A 22,327-nucleotide genomic window follows, 5' to 3' on the forward strand; every position below is an offset into this window, starting at 1 on the left:
TTAAAGATGACCTCTCCGCTGCCTCCTTCTCTCAGGATTCACTGAAGGCTAGGTCTGTTTTTCTCGGCTGCACTGCTTTGGGTTACGATGGGTGACCTTCTATGAAGGGACTGGCATGTCGTAGGTCCCAACAAACGCTTGTGCAGCCTAAGTCTGGGTGAATTAACGTGTTCCAAGATGACGTATGGTCCTTGAACAGCTGTCTTAAATTCCCCCAGAGCACTTTTTAGAAATTTTTAAATGTTTATTTATTTTTGAGAGAAAGAGACAGGGAGACAGAGCATGAGTAGAGGAGGGGCAGAGAAGGGAAGAGGACACAGAATCTGAAGCAGGCTCCAGGCTCTGAGCTGTCACCACAAAGCCCAATGCAGGGCTCAAACTCACTAACCTTGAGATCATGACCTGAGCCGAAGTCAGAGGCTTAATTAACTGAGCCACCCAGGTGCCCTCCCCACCCCCACCCAGAGCACGTTTGATGATAAAGGAAATTTGGTAAAATCAGGATAAAATAGGTCTTTTTAATACATGGATTCACGGAAACTGTGTTATGCATACATGTGTATGTGAGGGGCTCGAGGTGCAGGTGCTGGTACATTCTCCCACCCATCTGACCTTGGAACACCTTAGTCTTTTATGAGAAACCCGCTTCAGGACACAATATCCTGTCCAAACACAATTGCCACCAAACTCTGTGTTTGTTAGCGGGAATAAAATGGGCAGATTTCCTGAAGTCACAGAACACTTAAGTCATTGTATACAAATGCCTTCACTGTTAGGTTTTTCTTCCGTTCTTTTAAAATTCAACTTTGGTGCCTGCTATGAAGTTGGCAAGCAAGTGGTGGCTAATATGTGTCAACCCTAGGCATAAATATGTGTTGTTACAGTGATATTCTGTCAGAATTACTGCTCACTGTTTTTATGTTCCCCCACCAGGGACTAGGATCTGGATGTAAATAACCAGAGACAGATCTTCCCAACAAAGTGTTTTTCTGCCACCATACCCAAGGGATTTAAAGAGATAGGGATTTGATAAAAACACATGATTTTGTTGTAAAATTGAACAGACTGTAAAACCAGAAATCAATAAGTAGTATGAAGGTAACTTAAGCATACTGGATATAGAATAACTCTGGATTCTCCAAGTAGGATGGGACCTGGCCGTGACTCCGACCTCTCTTCACTAGGAACTAGCAGACCCTTGGGCCAGGCAAGTCGTCCTTGATTAGATTCACAGCGGAAAGCTGCTTCTTCCGGTACAGTTCATGTCTTTGCTGATGTTCTTTTGAACAGTCCACTCTTGTCACATTTAATATTTAGATTTTGTGTCCTTGTTCTTTTCCTCATTCTTTCAAGAGGTCACTTACTACGCGCAGACACTGCTGGGTTTTGGAGAAGTACTTTCTATTTGCAGAAAATTTTTAGTTCAGCATTATGTAAATCTCAAAGTTCACTTTAATGAAGTCTTTAGCAATGATGGATCTCAGAAAGTATGTTTTTTACATTTTGTTCTATAAAATGTCAGCCTTGGGTTATGAATTATCCTGGAAATTCTTCTTTTTATTGTTTAATTCTCCATTTTCAAAGCCCTTAAGCTCTGGCTCACAGTGTTCCCCACAGAATGCTCTGGACTTTAGCTTCAGCCATCCAAATTGTGATGGGATAGATCTCATTCTACTCTTTCCGGAAAAGAGAAGCAATCCAGTTGGGACTGACTTGAAACATTTATCCATCTGACTCATCCCTGCCAATCAAACTGGGCAAAAATAAGAATGCTGTGACTCGTCTTGGGTAACATCATTAAACATTGCCCCTCCCCCTGCTTCCCATTTGTCATAATTGAAGGAAATTTACCGTACAATTATCAGACAAAATAGTAGCTGAGTTACATACATCAGACTATAAGGACATGGTTGGTGGAATACCAAGTTAATCAACCAAAGCTCTCCAGACAGCTAGCTGTGCTCAGTTCACAGTGTGTTTCTTATGGTCATGCGTATGATTTCACACTGCAGATAGATTGTCTGCTAGTAATTTTTTTCTTAGAAAAAATGAATGTATGATTATTTCATAATGTTCCACATAGAACCTAACGATCTACAGAAAATGCCGTAACTCTTGGATTCTTTCCTCCCTGAACACTTTCAGGAGCTGTGGGCTTAGAGGTTCTAGCACTGGTTGGGAAAACAGTTTTGGACTTCCTAAATCACATCACATCACATCATTGTGCCAAATGCCTGATTTTCTTCCAGCAAGATTTACTTTAAAGCAAAATTCTCATATTGAAAATTGTAGACAGTAAAAGCTTTCTTCCTAAAGCCTTAGATAGCAGGCATTCTTATTTATAAGTGCCCTCCTGTTGGCACTTCACCCATTTCACTGTGTGTTTCAAACCAGGCTCTCCAGGTGGAAGAGAATTGCATTTACTCTCAGCATCTGTCCTATTATTTCACCTTGAATGTAGGCATCTTTTTTCCCTGATGAATGTACCTTGGGAAGAAGATTTCAATAGAATTGTGAAAAAATAGGAAAAAGAAAAGACCAAAGGGACCACTCAGTGGGAGAAGTGAATGATTTTCAATTTGATAATGAAAATGAGTTTTTCAATCCATATTTCTGCTTCTCAGATTGTAGGTTACAATCCATTAGAGGGTTGTGGACTCAATTTAATGGGCGGCAGCCAATTGCTAAAAGAATGTCAGGTAGAGTGGAATGCAAGATAAACATCATGGACACAGGTGGGAAGGATATGTAATTTTACATAAAAGTTTTTGAAATATAAAAATTACGTATTTTTAAATTTTATGTATGTATATATACATATATATATGTCTTCACAATGAGTCATAATGTAAGATCTTTTTTTGTGTGTGTGTGTGTGTGTGTCAGGGTAAAAAAAATTTGAAATCCACAGGTGTATATGTGAAACATATGGAGACTTCTAAGATAACTTATTCTGGTTCTTTTGGTATTTCCTTTAGTGATGGCAGTTAAAAATCTATCCTAAACAATAAGAATATTGCAAATTGGTTAGTGTACTCATCCACCAACTTGCTGCATGGATAAGAACTTCTTTCAACCACTCCTGTAAGACCATGAATGCCACACACATATCCCCACAACTATGCAAATCCATTACCACACTTTGCCTGTCATTTTGCCATGTTTCCCTTTCCTTGCTCAGACTTGCTCTACAAGATGATAGTATAAGTCAAAATACTTTGCCTATATGTTCATCATTTAGGAACTCAAAGAATTTTAAACTCAAAGAAAATTTGGAAGTCTTCCTGTAAGTGCCTGTGGCTCATCATCTCATGTGGAGGTTCACCGGAGTCATGAAAGTCCATCTCAGTCTTGACTCACCCACGAAGGGTTTGATTCCTGATGACTGAGTTTTGTTGGCTCCCTGGCCACAGATTTTCTGGTGAGCCTAGATGGATCAGAGTCAGTTCATCTCCATTAGAGCATGAAGGGATTTATGTTTGCTGAGGTTCAGTTTCTGCCTGGCCTTGTTCCCTAGGTTGAGTATGTAGATGATCTCTTCTCACTATTGGTTTGACTTGTCTGTGCTCCCCACTGGACATCCTTAATGGAAATGACAGCACCCTTTTTTTCCCATACCCCAGCAGCTGGTACAGTTCCTGGCAAATAGGAGGCACTTGATAAAGGGTCATTGATAGAATAAATAATCATCCTATATTTTATGAAATAGATGAGAAAGAAAATAGGCTCTGGAAAGGTCAAATAGTTCATCAATAGCATAAATATGACAACAACTTAATTCATGTTGACTCTAAAACCCATAGTATTTTCACTTTGCTGCATTTGTATTACCAGGAACTTTGTTTCCAATAAATGATTTCAGTTTTCACTATCCTATAAGGATGGTTGTGATGATCATGATGATGTTGATGAATTCCAACTGTTGTAAAGATGCTTTCTTGGAGATTTGTTTTGAAAGGTGGAACTATCAAGAAAAAGGCTTCACCACAAGAAAAACATTTGTAACTATGTGTGGTGACAGATGTTAACTAGATCCACTGATTATTTGGCAAAAATACAAATATCAAATTATGATGTTATATGCTTGTATTAATGTGATGTTACATGTCAATGATATATTTAAAAAAAAAGACAAGAAGCAGATATAGCCAGAGAATAGAGAGTTATCTTCTAGTGTTTCTCTGAGTAATAGTTGATCTATCTATGAGAGTGTTTTAGTGCTTGTTCCAGTAGCAGACAATAGTGTATATTCATTTTGTTTTAAGTTACTTGACTCCATATGCCTAAAGAGATGGTATGCTGTGCTGTAGAACAGTAGTTCTCTGTGGAGGGTGATTTTCTCTCCCAGGGCACATTTGGAAATATCTGGCGACATTTTTGGCTGTCATGACTGGGCAGGAGGCTGCTCTTGGCATACGGTGGGTAGAGGCCAGAGATGCTATTATTCACCCTACAATTCACAACACCGCCCCCTCTGAAAGAAATATTCCACCCAAATGTCAATGGTACCATTGCTGAGAGACCCTGCTCTGGAGCTTGGCTCTCCAGCTGTGCCCTCTGGGTTGAACTCTTGGCTCCAGCACTTTATCTGAGTGAACTTGGCTAATAGTTGCTCAACACTTTGTACCTTAGCTTCTCCCTGGATACAATGAAAATAGTAAAGACAGGGCTCAGAACAGTGATTAACAAATAAAAGTTCTTGAGAAATGTTACTATTGCAGAAAGTTGTAAATTAAATAATCAGAAACGGTGTCTTGGTGAACATGCATCTTTCCTGATACTGCCATCATTCCCATGTATTATTTGTAGAAAAGTTAACATTTGAGAAAAAGTCATTCTTTTTTCTTTCTTTTTCTCTCTTCTTTTTTACATATTAGCTGACTTGAAAGTAGATATTGGTGTTCTTTCTTAGAGCAGGATGTTTCGGTGTGCATATCTCAGAGCACCCAGTAGGGTCACCAACTGTTTTGTTAGTCGACTAAGTTTTGCATCATTTGGCCCTGTCCCCTTCAGCTGGATCCACTTTCATTCTACTGCAGGTGAAGATTCTAATGTGTGAAAAATGAAGTCCCAGGAAATGCTGATTTGCTGTTTAATGTTATTTCTGGCCACAGAATGTTCTCATAATAGATCCAAGATCCACGTCAACGTAAGTTTGATCCATTCTTATATGGTCCCGTGAGAAATCTGTCAGTTCTCCCAGATGGCTAAATTCATGATAAATGACATGATTTTAAATAAATTTTCAAATGACTACAATTTTAGTCTTATAGATAGTTTTTTTTTTTAGAGGGAACAAAGAAACGTTGAGAGGCAAGGTGACTCGACCTCACAACAGTATATTTGCAGGGTGTGACACAGAGCAACAGTAGAGTAGAAAAATCTCTGGCACAAGCCAGAGAGGATGTAGACAGGCAGCCATTGGGAGGAGGAAGTACTAGCCTGGCAGCTACTGATTCAGCTCCAGACCTTAACTGTCCTTCTCATTAGCTGCACAAGTTGCTTTGCTTCTCTGAGTCTTAATTTCCTTATCTATAACATAAAGGGTGTCTTTTAAAGATAATTTTTACAGCCCTTTATAGCTACAGAAGAGTTCATGATTCGTGATTCTATTATTGTCATCTAATGATTATTCCCAGCATCTGCATATGTTTTCCTCTCTGGGGATATATGGTGTCTGGTGGATCATATTAGTTCCATTTCATAGTTATAGTTAATACAGATGGAGACCAGCTTAGTGTTATAATGGTTACATCTGTGTTTTCCCTGGGTACTTAAATTTTTCAGGGGTCCCTGGGTGGCTCAGTCGTTTGAGCATTGGACTCTTGATTTCAACACATGTCATGATCTCATGGTTTGTGAGATCAGCCCTAAATTGGGCTTGTGCTGACAGTCCTGAGCCTGCTTGGGATTCTCTCTCTCTCTCTCTCTCTCTCTCTCTCTCTGCCCCACCCCCATTGCTGACTCCCTCTCTCCCAAAATAAATAAATAAACTTAAAAAGAGTAATGTTCATTGTTTTTTTTAAGAAGCTTTCCAAAATATGTATTCAGTCCACTAACCTGACCTTGACAGCCCGAGTGTCCACTGGCAAGGTTCTAGCCCTCATCAGAAAATAGTATAGTCTTTGTCTGTGCTCACCTCTATGCTTCCCTCTGCAAGTTCCCACAATATCACATATGGGCCTGGTCCAGTTTTCTGGCCTAGTGTCCTCATGGAGCCTCTATGTTGAGATGAGAGAGGAGAGTCCAGTAAAGAGGACTTTTGGGAATTTATGTTTTACAGGGTGGAGATAAACATCAGCATCCTGAAGGGAAACTCAAGACTGGAAAGATACAAGGTATGTGTCTACAGAACAGTCTTCTTCCAAATGGAGACTGGGCAGAGCAAGGGAGGAGCATGGATATTCCCAAGCTTGTACCCAGACCACAAGCTTTCAACCAGAATAACAGTCTCTAACAAGTTCTCATTGTTTGCCAGTATTGATAGACTTTCTTACAATTGTACCATTATCCATGACATAGTCACTGATGCAATTCAGCAAATATTCACACGTGTTCTAGAGTAGAATGCAAGTGTTCACTTTAAAACCCCAAAGGGAAATCTGTTTGAACTAATGAGCTAACAAGGCAGAAGAGGGAAAAAGACAGAATTCATTCCTTCATACAAAGATACTTTCAGAATGCTTATATACGTAATACTCTGATGCTGAGAAATCTATTGAAGTGATGTAAGATAGGTATCGTGTTGGTGAGACTGGGTGCTCTCAAGAAGTCAGAGATAAACTATGGAGATAATCATGATGTGAGAGTGAAATCATGTGGTTCTCAGCCAAATAGCAGAGATAACTGGATTCTCCACAGACATGGCCAACTATACTTTTATCCCAAATACATCTCTACGTAGATGTAGAATTGAGAAAAGAGAGAGAAAAATAGCTAACCTTCATTGAGTATTTATGACAACAGCGATCTAAGTGCTGGGTAGGATGCTATCTCTTTCAAGGTTTGTAACACGATTATGGCATTGCCTCTAAATTGTATAGATAAAGAAATTGAGAAGCACTCGGCTTAAATAACTTGCAAAACCAGATACAGTTTGGTAGGTGGTAAAGTAAAATGCAAACTTACTTGTTTTCTTTCTCCATGAATGGAGTCAACCACAGAGCTGTCCAACCTATGAATATAGATGCATCCCTTGACTCACAGCCAGTTAGTCACCACATCTTACTGATTTCAACACCTTACCAGCTCTCATTATGATCTACCTCTTTTCATTCCACTACCACTATCCTAAGGCAATTCTTCCTGGGACTACTCCAACAACTTCATTCTTGGGTTCCCTGCCTCAAGTCAATCCACTTTACCAATGGGCCAAATGAGGCCTGACACCAGGTTTTAGAAATAAAGTTTTATTGGAATACAGCCATGCTTATTTATTTACATATTGTCTTTGATTGCCTTCATGCCACAAGGGTAGAGTTAAGTAGTTTTGACAGAGACCACATAGCCTACGAAGCTGAAAATATTTACTCTTTGGCTACAGTTGTCATTTAGTAATTAAAAATATATGGAATGGCTTGTTAAACTTAAATATCGGACAAACAGTGAATGATATTACATGGGTCATATGTACATTAAAAACTTATTCAGTGTTTAACAAACATTTTCAGTGGATCCCTGTTAGTTGTGGATTCTGTATTTGCAAATTCTCTTGCTCCTTCAAATTTATTTGTAATGCCCCAACCTCTACTCACAATGCTTTCTGGATCATTCACAGACAGAAGAAAAACGAATTTGAATTAGCTAAGGTGCAAGTTCCAAGCCAAACAAGGTGGCTCTCTGACCTCTTGTTCCAGCTCTCCTACTATAGACAAGTGTTCTTTTCGTGATGCATGTAGTGCCCTATGCCTTGCCTTTTGTGCTTTTTGTTGGTGATTTTGTTGGTGATTGGTGCTGTTTAAAATGACTCCTGCAGGTTGTTCTGGTGTTCCTAAGAGTCTGTCGTGTGCCTTAAGGAGTAAATGCACGTGTTAGATAAACTTTGCTCATTTGCTGTTATGAGTTATGGTGCTACTGGCCATGAGTTCAATGCTAATGAATCAACAACATAAATAAGGTGCCTTTAAATGAAAACACACAAAATGAGCTCATATACTGATTGGTTGATGAAGCTCATAAGAACCTGCCTTGATTTCCTCTCATTTAGTGTTTGTGGCTGTAGAACATAACTACTGCAAATAATGAGAAGCGAGTGTATCTGAAAAATAAAATTAATATTTAACTGGGCTTTCTGTATTTTCTCTGGAAACTCCATCGGTCCTTTCCAGAGAATTTGACTGCCTACACTATCGTTAATTATCTTTCAAAAACAAATCCAATCATGTTTTCTGGTAGCCCCCATATTCGCACAGAATTGAAGGTCCTTCATGTCTTGCTCCCTGCTTATTTGTCCCATCCTCATGTCTTGCTACTCTTCCCTCAGATACTCTGAACCAGCCTTTCTGTATGATCCCTTCTCTCTATGTGCTGTTCTCTCTGTCTAAACATCAGCTTTGCAATCCACCTGGCAAGCCTCACTTGGTGCTGAGGACAATTCAATGTCACCTCCTCTGGAAAGCAATCCCCAAATCTCTGAAATGTTAGCTGCCTCTGTCAGAGTGCAGAAATGCTAAGTAGCCCCCACCCTTTTCCTTTTCAGAGAAATGCCTTGGACCTTGCCTCTCTACTTCCAACTGCAGCCAGCCCTGTGCTCAGCACTTTCGCGGAGAAATTGGATTCACGTGTCATCAAAACAAGTGGCAAAAATCAACTGAAACATGTACAAGTCTATCTGTGGAAACATTATTTAAGGTGATGCGTTTGCATATTATTGGCTTCTGGAGCTAATTCCCAGGAGGTGGTAGAAGCATTTTTCATGTGTTCTGTTCAGGATGACAATAAATCTCAGATTTAGACTCAAAAAAATGGTGGAGTGGGTGAAATTTGTCTCCTGTCCTTCTTTACCCAAACTCTCCCCTCCACCACCCTCTTCTTCTCCCTCTCAGTATCTTGGCTCAAAAATACATCTGAAACTCATTCACACAACAATGAATGCTTAGAGGTTAAAGTGTGAGCTCTAAAGATGGATTTGTGTACACTTTCTCCTAATTAGTGAACTCGAAACTTCTTGCAATTACAATTTAGCATTGTTTGACCTGTCAACCTCTAAAAACCATTCCCCACCCTACCCCTAAATTCCATGTGACTCCCCTTTAAAAATATCAAAGGGCGAATTTTGTTTTTAGAATCTCTCCACATCCCTGGAGAAAAGTGTCTTGTTAGTCTACTCGAGTTAAAAATCACTGTACTGGAAGCAACAGGTCAGTATCCTGATCTCTGGAACAATTTTGGTGGAATCTCTTGTCTGAGCTCAACTCCATTTTCCTCTCTCCGTCTTTCTTGGCATCCAAACTACTTTTCAGGACCACTTGTTTCTCTGTTTTCTCCATGTGGCTTATTGTGCCTTTAGCTCCTTTACTCTGATATATGCTAGGTTCTTAATCATTTTTTTAAAAAGCAACTTTTTTTTTAAACAGGACTTCAACAGTGCATTACGCCTTTCTGTAGCAGCAGCATCCATCCCTCTGCACGTTCTGGACTTCCGAGCCCCAGAGCCCATGAACAGTGTAGCCCAAGGAATCCGAAGGAATTGTCCAATTGATTTTGCCTGCATAATTGATGTTGTGAAATCATCAGAAACCACATCTGGAAACATTGCATTTATAGTGGAATTATTAAGAAATATTTCTACAGATTTATCTGATAACATTAACCGAGAGAAAATGAAGGTATTCTTTGTTCGTTTCATTGAAAATACTGACAGTCTTCTTTTTTTTTTTAAACCAAATCTTGCATATTAGTAGTTCCAAATGTAGTTTTCAGGGTACAAAGTATGACAACCATGGCAACCATAACAACAATGGACATTTTATTTCAGTCTTGTGTATTGATTCTCTCTAGTTTATGGAAGTTTTTGAGAAGTTAGCACATTCTTAATACAAGTTTTTGTACAGACTATTTTCTTTTTAAAAAATTTTTTTGTTTGTTTTTGTTTATTTTTGGTATAGAGAGAGACAGAGCATGAGCAGGGCAGAGAGAGAGGGAGACACAGAATCCGAAGCAGACTCCAGGCTGTGAGCTGTCAGCAAAGAGCTCGATGCGGGGCTCAAATCCACAAACTGTGAGATCATGACCTGAGCCAAAATTGGACACTTAACCAACTGAGCCACTCAGGCACTCCACGTACAGACTATTTTCAAAAGAATGTCACAAAAGGATGACTGTGAATAAGACTGTGTCCCGTCTAGTGTTGCCCAGATTTCATTCTGTAGAACATATATGTTTCAGGAAATGATAATAGAGATTTCATTCTAAAGGGGAGATCTTTACATAGCAGATGTAGAAATTCTGGGTTAAACAAATTTAAGCAGGTTCCCTTACAGCAGGACTTTTTAGAACTTTTCATGTGTTAATGAAGTTTGACCCTTCTTATAAGAGTAGGGAATATTGGGATAGGACATGCAGCATTTCTCAAATCTAAGTTTTTATAGACTCTACCCCCAATTCCTTCCATCATACAATCATTAATATCTCACGGGATGTTGGGTTATAGAGACTGCAGTTTGGAAATGCTGCCCCGGACACATAATAAAGCAAGTAAACTCTACCTGTGATTTCTATTTAAATATTTTTATTTATTTTTTTTGAGAGAGAGAGAGACAGAGAAGGCATGGGAGGGTCAGAGAGAGAGGGAGACACAGAATCCAAAGATAGGCTCCAGGCTCTGACCTAGCTGTCAGCACAGAGTCCGACGTGGGGCTCACCATGAACGGTGAGATCGTGACCTGAGCCGAAGTTGGCTCCTTAACCGACTGAGCCACCCAGGCACCCTAATTTCTATTTTATTTTAATTATTGTTTTATTTTTCTTCCCTCTCTGAAGGCTCATTAGTATGAAATTCTAATAAACAGGGAATTTAAAAAAATGTGTTAATAAGATCAAATCATTTGATTTTTTACAAATTTTAGATTTCAGAAACCAACTTTCTACAATCATGTGTAAATCCTTAGTGTAAGTTTACTTTTTCTCCATTGCAGAGTTACAGTGAAGTGGCCAACCACATCCTCGACAGAGCAGCCATTTCAAATTGGGCTTTCATTCCAGACAAAAATACCAGCTCGGACTTTTTGCAGTCAATGAATCTATTTGCAAGGCAACTCCACGTCCATGACAATTCAGAAGACATTGTGGATGAGCTTTTCATTCAGGCAAAAGCATTTCGCATCAACAACAATACCTCAGAGAAAAAATTCAATTTCTCCACGAGCATTAACAATACGACAGAGGGTATCATAGGAATGATAGAAATTCCCAGACAAGAGCTGTGGAAGTTGCCACCAAATGCATCCCAAGCCATCACCATAGCGTTTCCCACTTTGGGGGCCATCCTGAAAGAAGTCCACCTGCAGAATGCGAGTCTTCCTAGACCTGTGAATGGTCTTGTCTTTTCGGTGATTTTACCAGAAAGATTGCAACAAGTCTTACTTACCTTCGAGAAGATCAATAAATCCCAGAATGCCAAGGCCCAGTGTGTTGGCTGGCACTCCAGGAAAAGGAGTTGGGACAAAAATGTGTGTGAAACCACGTCGGAGATCATGAACAAAGTAAAATGCCAGTGTAACTATACCAACATGGTGATGTCCTTTTCTATTCTAATGTCCCCCACATCTATTAACAACAAAGTCCTGGACTACATCACCTGCATTGGGCTCAGCATCTCCATCTTTAGCTTGATTCTTTGCCTGATCATTGAAGCCACTGTATGGACCCGTGTGGTTGTGACAGAGATATCCTATATGCGTCATGTGTGCATTGTGAACATAGCTGTGTCACTCTTGATTGCTAATGTGTGGTTCATCATAAACTCTAAATTTCACAAAAAAGCCCGGGACTCCAACTGGTGTGTTGTGCTGACATTTTTCAGCCACCTTTTCTACCTTTCTCTGTTTTTCTGGATGTTCTTCAAAGCACTGCTCATCATTTATGGGATATTGTTTGTTTTCCATAGGATGCTGAAGTCCCGCATGATGGCCATTGGCTTTGCCATTGGCTATGGATGCCCGTTGGTCATTGCTGGCACCACAGTTGCTATCACAGTGCCAGAGAAAGGTTACATGAGACCCAATGCTTGTTGGCTTAACTGGGACAATACCAAAGCCCTTTTAGCATTTGCCATTCCAGCCTTGGTCATTGTGGCTGTGAACCTTGTGGTGGTTTTGGTTGTTGCTATCAACACTCAGAGGCCCTCTATTGGCAGTTCCAAGTCTCAGGATCTGGCCATAATTATGAGGATCAGCAAAAATGTTGCCATCCTTACCCCATTGCTGGGACTGACCTGGGGTTTTGGAATAGCCACACTTATAGAAGGCACTTCCCCTGTATTCCATATAATCTTTGCCCTGCTCAATGCTTTCCAGGTATGTTCCAAGAGGAAGACTTGTTTTTATGAATTATAATTATTAATTGTTTTATTTATAAGATATTTTTACTTCATAATTTGTTATTATGGCTATACAACAGGATATGACTATGATTTAAAAATATAGAATGTAAAATGTTCTTTTTTAACTCTTTCTATGTCTTCATAACCTTTAGCTGTGGCCTCTCTTACCCTATTGATTGTCAATTTGGATTTAGTTGAACAGGCTGGTTGGCTTGGCATTTCCTTCCTTATGTTCTTCCTGATCCACTTGCATCTCTCCTCAAGTTTCAATGTCAGAAGAAGTTTGCATTCATTTACCAAAGACTAGTTTTTGGTCAAAGTTGTGTGAGTCTACACATATAATGCCTCAGGACAAGCACAGCTTTTTATTCTTTCTCAAGGAGTTTAGGAATTCAGTGAAACAGTCATTTCCCATTCTATGAAGAGAAAACCCTTGTCATTCTCTTTGAATATTAGCGAGGAGTTCTTATACCTCTTCCCTGTTCTCCCTGTGAAATAAATGTAGGTTGTTATTCATGGAAATGGATCTCGAACATGTTGCCTGATCTTAGAGATGTCACTTTTATCTGGACCTCGACCTTCTCTTTAGTGAGATAAGGATATGAATCTAAAATCTTTATTTTGTTTTAACCACAGTTGGTTTGGCAAAGTTATTCCTCTAAAAGTTGTTGTACTCTATGTTGGCTACCATGTGTGTAGTTTTGGGAAGCTGTCACTAGCCAGACTGCTTTTCATGCCTATGAATAATAGCAAATTTGGCAAATTTATATCATTAATTATGCTTTTAATCAGGGCTTGGCAAACTACGGCCTGCTGCCCATTTTTGTAAATAGTATTACTGGAATATAGCCATACTCATTCGTTTGCATTTTGCCTATGGCTGCTTTTGAAATATGAAGGCAGAGTTGAGTAGCTGTAACAGAAGCTGTATAGCCTGTAGAGCTTAAATATGCATTATCTGGTTTTTCATAGAAAAAAAATTCCAACCACTGCTTTAAATATATAAATATAACTGTTAGTAAAGCATCAATGTATTCCTACAACATGTCCCTATAACCCTATTTAAAAATGTGATACAAAACAGAAAGTAGGCTTTTAGGACATGCCAGCTCAGATCAATTATTTTTTCTAACTCATAGGTTCCTCAGTTACTATGTAGAACATTTTACTCTTTCCCTTGCATGGCTTTTAAAGAGAAACCTTTGACTTATGTTTTCTTTTTGTTGTTGTTGTTCTTTGTTTTTGTTTTGTTTTCTTAAATCAAAAACTCTTGGACTCATGTAAATCTCCCCAACTCTTGAAGTTACTTTGGTGACTAATGATCTCATTCTATTTTTTTTCCTTTACTTTGCAACTTAATTAAACTCTGAACATTTTATTCTGTTTCTTTTTCAAAAGAAAAATACTGAAAAAATTTTAGGTAAATACACTCCAACTTTTCTTAGCAAGGTTTTCCTGTGACTCATATTTAAAAATTTTGATTTTCTGATTAGTGTTTCTATGCCATGAAACTATCCTTAGAAACCCAGGCTTCCTTCCACTCTCATGGAAGGATCCAGAATTTTCTTAAACTACAACTTCCACCATTTAAAAAGATTGACTATCGATTACTGTGACTTTATAGGAAACCAAATATTTTAAACTTGAACAGACCTTGGTCTTTTATATCTATGTAATTTTCTCTTTTTTGTGTAAACTTATTTCACCAGCTCAGAGGCCCTATTTCTTGACTTTTTAATTCCAGCTGAAAGTAAACTATAATATAGGTTGCATTTCTCAAGACATCTTCCATGATTGTCCCTGTGAACTATAAGATTCTATGTCATGTTATGTCATGTTGCTGTTATTATGAGTAAGATCAGCTACTTAATATTTGGAAAGAAAGTAAACAGATATAGTAAGGTAGAAAATATTCTCCATCTATAGCCATTCAATACATATCAATAATTCTTATGCACATACCTCTGTCTTTGAGGTAGAGTCACAAAAAAAATACTTGCCGATGCATTTTTATCTGCATCAGTAGAAGCTGAAGTTTCTAATATCCAATAACTGTCCTTGAAGATATCTAGATGAGTGATATTAAAATAGGGGCGCCTGGGTGGCTCAGTCAGTTAAGCTTCCGACTTTGGCTCAGGTCATGATCTCACAGTTCAAGCTGTGGGTTCGAGCCCCACATCAGGCTCTGTGCTGACAGCTCAGAGCCTGGAGCCTGCTTCAGATTCTGTGTCTCCCTCTCTTTCTGCACCTCTCCAACTCATGCTGTATTTCTCTCTGTCTTAATAATAAATAAAAACATAAAAAATTAAAATAACTGTTGGGATATTGTCTGCCAAACCGTCCCTCATACTTTGGTTGAATTTTGCCACAGGGGTTTTTCATCTTGCTGTTTGGAACCATTATGGACCACAAGGTAATCTGAATTTTTTTCACTCATTGTAAAAGTTTTCACAGGGCTCAGAGTAGCAGGGGGATGAAGCAGTTTTGAAAAGAAAGCCTGGTCCCTGGGGTGCTTCAGGCATCAGCTGAAAGGAGAAAAGCAGAGAACTATACTTCCTCATTTCCTGTATTTAAGCAAGTCAATAGGAGATTGTGTATGAGTGTATCTAGAAGAATAAAAACCATAACCAGCATTCAAACTTGAACCCTCAATCCAACTATAACTATACCTCAGCTTTTATCCAGGTCTTATTATTGGCTAAGCACTATGCTTAGGCATCTGATGTTGCTTTTGCCAATGTTATTGGTCTCAAAACTCCAGGGCATGCATCTGAGTTTTAAGGATATTGTTTCTTCACTGTCTTTGCTTCCTCAGATAAGAGACGCTTTGCGAATGAGGATTTCTTCACTGAAGGGGAGATCAAGGGCGGCAGAGGTAAGCTCTCCCTTTCAGTCTCAATACTTAAGGGTCAGTGTCCTCAGCAGAGTCATGAAGAGACAAATATTATAGAGAATTATTAGGGCGTTCATTCATTCATTCATTCATTCATTCATTTCTTCACTTGAAAAATTTGGAGTATCCTGCTAAAGCTTCAGGTCAGTAGAACATCCCTCTCAAGAGAATTTCCCACCTTGGATGTATTTCAACTTGACATCTGGACCATTGAGATGGGATAACGTGAACCCAGGATCATAGACTCATAAAACACTAGAACTGGGAGATGAGTTAGAAATGAGACCTTGAGGGTGTCATGCTAAGCGAAATAAGTCAGGCAGAGAAGGACAGATACCATATGTTTGCACTCATAGGTCTAACAGGAGAAACCTAACAGAGGACCATAGGGAGGGGAAGGGGGAAGAGAGTTGCAGAGAGAGAGAGACAGAAATCATGAGAGACTGCTGAATACTGAAAATGAACCAAGGGATGAAGGGGGAGGGGGAGGGAAGGGAAGGGGGTGGTGGTCATGGTGGGGGGTACTTGTGGGAAGAAGCACTGGGTATTATATGGAAACCAATTTGACAATAAACTATTATTAAAAAAAAAGAAATGAGACTCTAGTCCAACCTAGTCACTTCATATGTAAGGAAACCGAGACTCAGAGTACTTACGAGATTTGCCAGAAGCCACCCAGATAATTACGAGAGTTGACATGCTCCTTGCTCAAGACTCTTCCGTAAGCCACATTCTTGGGTTGAAGTATATGTATATTGATCTTAAAGATGACTTTTGACCAAGCTATATATTTGTTTTGTCAGGTACCAACTAAAATTACCATCATTGTTATATTGATTAGAAAGAAGCCAACTCAACCAACAGTTTCTTAATAAGAGCTACTTTTTTAATAAACAAACAAAATTTTCTGCACACATCGAGAGTCAGCATTTACAGTTAGCTACTATTGAGTGTGACTTTGGGTACCATACTTTATCAATTCTAAGATAGGCATTTTCTTTTAACATTTCTAAAATTAGAATGTATCTTATAATCAGTGACATGTCATGATTTAATTGGTAAGATTTTTTTCCTTTCTTTTTTTTTTGTTTTTTTAAGTTATAAACTTTTTTTTGGTTTTTTTTTTTTTTTGCACAAAGTAAAACTTTATTTGCAACAAATAATGAGATCATAGGGAATAACTTCCAAAGCCATGACTTCCCACACAGTGATGAATAAGTTCCTTTTATTTTGGGTTAGGATGACTATTTAGATAGGGAAGTCTTGTCATTGTATATAAAGGTGGGCATAAGGCTGTGCATGCACCTTAAGGAATCATGCTTACACATACATTATATGGTATGTGAATGAGTTTATTTTAGTATTATAATAAAGTAAAGGTAGTTGTATGTCTTTCTAGAGGACATTCCATGGCCCATCTGTGCAGGTACAAGAAAAGGGTTACAGTCAGATTGGTCTGGGTTGTCTGGGATGGCTGAAGTTCCTGTCAGGACATCTGCTATTGTTTGAGGGTGGTTTTGGTTTCCATTTTCCTGAGTTAAGAGATAAGCTGAAAAGAAAAGGGAGTGCCTAGGTGACTCAGTCAGATAAGCATCTGACTGCCTCAGGTTGTGATCTCAAGGTTTGTGAGTTTGAGCCCCACATCGGGCTCTCTGCTGTCAGGACAGAGCCCACTTTAGATCCTCTGTACCCTTCTCTCTCTGTCCCTCCATCATTTGCTCTCTCTTTCGACCTCTCTCTCTCTCAGACTGGAAATAGAACAGAAGAAGTCAGTGAGGCATCAATGGTGTTGTACCCAGATTTTAATATCGCCCCCAAAAACCAGAGACCACCAGGGAGGCCGAAGCACGCATGCAAAAGCAAAGGGCTTTATTACGAATTTAGGCCTGACCAGCCTACACTCGGGCTCACAGACTTCAACAACACAGTGGATCCACATGGAGTGACTATTTTAGTTTTTTAGAGAGAGAGAGAGAGAGAGAGAGAGAGAGACTGAGAGAATGTGAGCTGTCAGCACAGAGCCTGACACAGGGCTCAAACTCACAAACTGTGAGATCATGACCTGAGCCAAAGTCAGATGCTTACCTGACTGAGCCACCCAGGCACCTCTTTTCTTTCTTTTTCTTAGTAGAACATAAAAATAATGATTTGGCTTACAGTGTTAGGTTAAGTGAAATATTTAATTCTGTGTAGCTGTGTCAGTCTGGGTACTTCTTTTCATGTTTTCATTTCTACATATTTATCTCTAGACAAGCATATACATAAATATGAATATATTTTGTCAATGCCATTATTCACTGACATCAGTGTTGCTTTTTTCCCCCATTTAGAATGCATCATTAAGCCCAACCAATGGATCTAAATTAATGAATCGGTGAAAATGAGAGGTGAGTATTAAAAATTCAAGGAGAAACTTCACTTGCAAGTTGTGACAGACTCCTTAATGCCCCTTGTGAGCACACTATTGCCTAGGATGTGATGCAGGGGTGAGGTGAAAGGGAACAAGTGGATATGTCTTTCAGAGATTAAAAGCTTCTTCATTGCACAGCGCATAAATGAAAATATGCATATATTTAAAACTTATGTCATCTCAGTTTATAGGACCATACATTGTTTTCTTAAAGTTTACATTTTAGTTAGTTAACATGGGGTGCCTGGGTAGCTGAGTCAGTTAAACATTCAACTTCAGTTCACATCATGATCTTGCCATTCACGAGTTCAAGCGCCACATTAGGCCACTGGGCTCTGTGCTGACAGCTCAGGGCCTGGAGCCTGCTTCAGAGTCTGCGTCTCCCTCTCTCCCTGCCCCTCTCCCACTCAGGCTTTGTCTCTCTCTCTCTGTCTCAAAAACAAATAAGCATTAAAAAAATTAAAATAAATTCTTGTTAGTTAGCATACAGTATAGTATTAGTTTCAGGAGTACAATGCAGTGATTCAGCACTTCCCGTCCAACACCCAGCCTCACACAGCAAGTGCACTCCTTAATCCCCACTGCCTATTTAGTCAATCCCTCAACCCACCTTCCCTCTGGTAACCCTTGTTTTGTTGTTTGTAGTAAAGAGTCTGTTTCTTGGTTTGTCTTCCCCTCTCTCTTTTTCTCCCACTTGCTCTTTTGTTTCTTAAATTATGAGTGAAATCATATGGTAATTGTCTTCCTCTGACTGACTTATTTTACTTAGCATAATACTCTCTAGCTCCTTCTACATCATTGCAGATGGCAAGATTTCATTCTTTTTTTATGGCTGAGTAATATTCCATCATCTATCTATCTATCTATCTATCTATCTATCTATCTATCATCTATCTTTCTATCTCACTTCTTTTTTATCCATTCATTAATCAATGGACACCTGAGCTGTTTCCATAATCTGGCTATTGTAGATAATGCTGCTGTAAACATTGGAGTGCATGTATCACTTTGAGTTAATATTTTTATATTCTTACGTGACCAACTCTTAAGCATACTTTTCTTTCCTCAGTGAGAGGATGATATTTGCACTGATATAGGATACACCCTTGCTTATAAGCACTCACACACCTTAATTTCGTCTTGTTGGTGAGCGGCAATTCTTATAATAACCTCATTGTTAAGAAGAAAGACTTAATTGATTGAAATCACAAAGCAACAAGCCTGCTTCTCCTTAATAAAGTTGGAGTCCAGAATCATCCCTAAGGGGGTGTGGGTAGAACTGCAGCAAGTCAGCTGTCTAACAGCCAGCCTATGAGACATATTTCTACACAGATGACATGAAAGGAAAACAAATATTAGGCATCCATGAAGGGCAATTAGTCACAAGGTGGCAGCCAAAAGCCTGCGAGGTAGTAGTGGGACGTAGGTAGGGATGACCAATCTTCGTATGTGTTCATGGCCTTTGTACACTGATATAGATGAGTCTCAGATTTGTTTTAAAAACAAATCTGGCAACAGGCACAGCCCTTCTACGTTCATTCTCTTCCTGAGTCACAGCTGAAAATTGAACAATGGGGCAAAGCAAAGAGTTGAAACAATCTCATGGAATCAAAGACATTCTAAGTTGGTAGGACCATTAAGGGACCTGCTGCGTAACAGATCCTATAGCACCATATGGTCTGCTGTACGACATTGATGTGTGGTCCCAGGGATAGGGGAGAGGGAGGAAGAGAAAGAGGGCTTTGTCATCTACACTGACTGGCAGGCGTGGGGTGCTGGGAAAACACCACCATATTATCCTTAATGAATCATCCCCACATTTGGGTTTTTATATTAGAACTTTAATGGGGGGAAGAAAGTTATTGTAGAATTTAAAAAAGTTTAACTCTCCCACCTCTGCCCATTTCCGAGTCCAAAGAGCTCCTTCTAAGTGGAGCATCACTATAACATTCTTGATTAGTCACTAATCAAGAGGTGATTCAGATGACCTGTAAAAGCTGACCTTTCCATTAAGGTACTAATTTGACCTGTTTTCTGAAGCTTATTAGATGTCTCAAGGGGGTACTAAATCTAGCCATCCTAGAGAAGAGACGCATGGTTGAAGTCTAATCCCTAGCCAGTTGGGCATGCCTGGTTGGTGTAGTAAAAACTGGAGAAAACCAGTAAAATCCAGGGTCTGGACTGCTCTAGTTCTTGGAATTGGGGAGGAAACTTCCACAGGTAATTGGGGGAAGTGTAGGAAGGAGATGGGAATGCACTAACAGCCCCCCAAAGAAATCCTCAGCACATGATTCTTCAACTTCTGTGTTTTTTTTGTTCCTGTTTTTTTAAAGTAGTTTATTATCAAATTGGTTTCAATATAACACCCAATGCTTCTCCCCACACGTGCCCCCCAACCATGACCATAACTCCTCTCCCTCTTCAGTCCATGGTTCCTTTTCAGTATTCAATAGCATGCAGAACCAGAAGGATCTGGAAGAGCAGTCACTGGGGCCATCTTAGGTCCCTCACAAGTTAGAGGTCAGGGACAGGAAATTTACAATAAGTGAATGGAAACCTAGCAGAACCAGGGCATTCTTTCAGCAGACAAAGAGACGCCAGCCACAGGTTAAAGACAAAATTACAGCTCAGCAACCCAGGGTGCTTGGTAAGTGTAAGTCAGGTAGCAGCCCAACGCAGGGCTAAATCACAAGGAAAAAGGTAGTATTTCAGGCCTTAAATCAGAATACAAAATTAAAGACAGATGCAGTCTAAAGAGACATGTAGAATTCCATTGTCGAAAAAGGCGACAGAAGTCATAATGGACTTGCAAATATTTGAGCCCCTGAGCCTGGGTGGAAGCTCCTCATAGCCCACTGACCTCAGGTTTGATTGCTCTTGGAAATGAGGTTAGAAAAGTTTTGGCAGGAGGTCTTGAGGTCATGGAAGGCCTGCAGAGGGGTGGAAACCTGGAAGTTTGCTTCAGGTACAGATTCTAATTGGGAAACCCCATCCTGGAGGCTGAGGAGGGAGGGGGAAGACGTTCTTACAGTGAAGCCACAACTGGGCAGCGTCCTTTGCTGTTCATGTGAAGGGCAGTGTTTGCTATGACCCAAACGGAGCCTGTTTCACTCAGTGTTATTCCAGGGTCACCAGGAAGTCTCTTTGGTTCCTGTAAAACTCTCTCCCACATATTTATTAATGCCTGCATTCACCTCAAAGGATGCAGAACTCTTTGAACCACAGTGGAAATGAGACTGACTGAACAAATACCCTGAGAAAAGCAACACAGTTTTCTATGTTAAGTTGTACACTCAGAGCAGCAGTCATTCCAGAGGCCAAGCTTAGATAGCTAGAGAGGGAGAAAAGGCACTGAGCACCAAGTTTAGGCCTAAGGGAGCAGCATGGAGAAGATAGAGGACACAGAAAAAAATGAAGCTTGGTGGAGGGGTGGGGGAAAGGGTAGGGGAAGGACTAGCCTCCCTATGGTGTGACTTTGAGGAGATTTTCAATGGCTCGGTGCTTCTATTTCCTCATCTGTAAAATGAGGCTAATAATAATACATACCTCCCAGGATGGTTTCAGGATTCAATGAGCTAACATATTAAGGACTCAGAATAACTCCTGATTCCAATGATCAGTAAATGCCAGCTGTTCTTCCTGTTAACATGAGTTTCAACCATTTTTCTCAGGTCGCTCCATTCCTCATGGACATTCCTGGTCTTGGACTGAGAGCTGAGGTCTGGGAGAGGCAGACTGGAATGCAGGGACAACTGTGATTCCCTGAAGACTTTCTCTTCTTATGAGGTGTGACACTTAAAGCTGTCAGGGTGAACATGTTCATTGAGGAAAAAGTTAGAATACCATTTGATGATGGGACTTGAAGGAGGTAGATAGAGCCACGAACTCTACCTATGACTTGCAAGAGCCTGGCTTCTTGATCAACCTTGGCAAGACTAAGTCAGCGAGCCATTTTCTGACCTCCTGGACAAGCCTGGGTCTCTACTGGACATTGTCTGCTTTCATGCCCAAGGCCTGCTCTGTGGCTCCATAGGCCCTGTCATTGTCACTCTGAAGGGATCTTGGGCACTTTGGGGGACAGGAGTTAGATCCAGTTTTAGGAGTAGAGGTGGGCATGGGCATGGAGGATGGGGTGGCAGCAGAAATACTGAAGTATTTTGGAAACAGTTGAGTCATGGCAGGTTTCCAAAAGATAGGAAACAGGCAAAATAAAAGGACTTTTCAACATGTTTATTATTTTAGTCTATTTTAGACCTTGAGTAAAATAGTTTAAATGCTAGGACTTTAGTTTACTCATTTGTAAAACTTAAAAAATATTCTTGTAGGTATGATTATTATTTGTGCATGTGTGTGTGTGTGTGTGTGTGTGTGTGCATGTGTGTGAGTACTTAAACCCCTATACATAAAAAATATTTTGGTTGTTACTTTAGAAATAAAAATAAAAACATTTACTTTTCACAACTTGCTCATGTGTGAGTTCACT

General features: G+C 39.7%; 1 protein-coding gene across 1 annotated transcript; it reads left to right on the forward strand.

The window, feature by feature from the left end:
- Positions 1-5,062: 5,062 nt before the first annotated feature.
- ADGRF4 (adhesion G protein-coupled receptor F4) lies at positions 5,063-22,197 on the forward strand. Its single transcript, XM_029945035.1, has 9 exons — positions 5,063-5,149; positions 6,284-6,338; positions 8,699-8,850; positions 9,576-9,827; positions 11,136-12,515; positions 14,913-14,954; positions 15,357-15,416; positions 17,765-17,821; positions 21,516-22,197. The coding sequence occupies exons 1-8, from the start codon at positions 5,063-5,065 to the stop codon at positions 17,810-17,812; spliced, it is 2,076 nt and encodes a 691-aa protein (XP_029800895.1). The 3' UTR covers positions 17,813-17,821; positions 21,516-22,197.
- Positions 22,198-22,327: the final 130 nt, after the last annotated feature.

This window comes from Suricata suricatta, chromosome 7 (assembly GCF_006229205.1).
Source record: "Suricata suricatta isolate VVHF042 chromosome 7, meerkat_22Aug2017_6uvM2_HiC, whole genome shotgun sequence".
NCBI classification, from domain to species: domain Eukaryota; kingdom Metazoa; phylum Chordata; class Mammalia; order Carnivora; family Herpestidae; genus Suricata; species Suricata suricatta.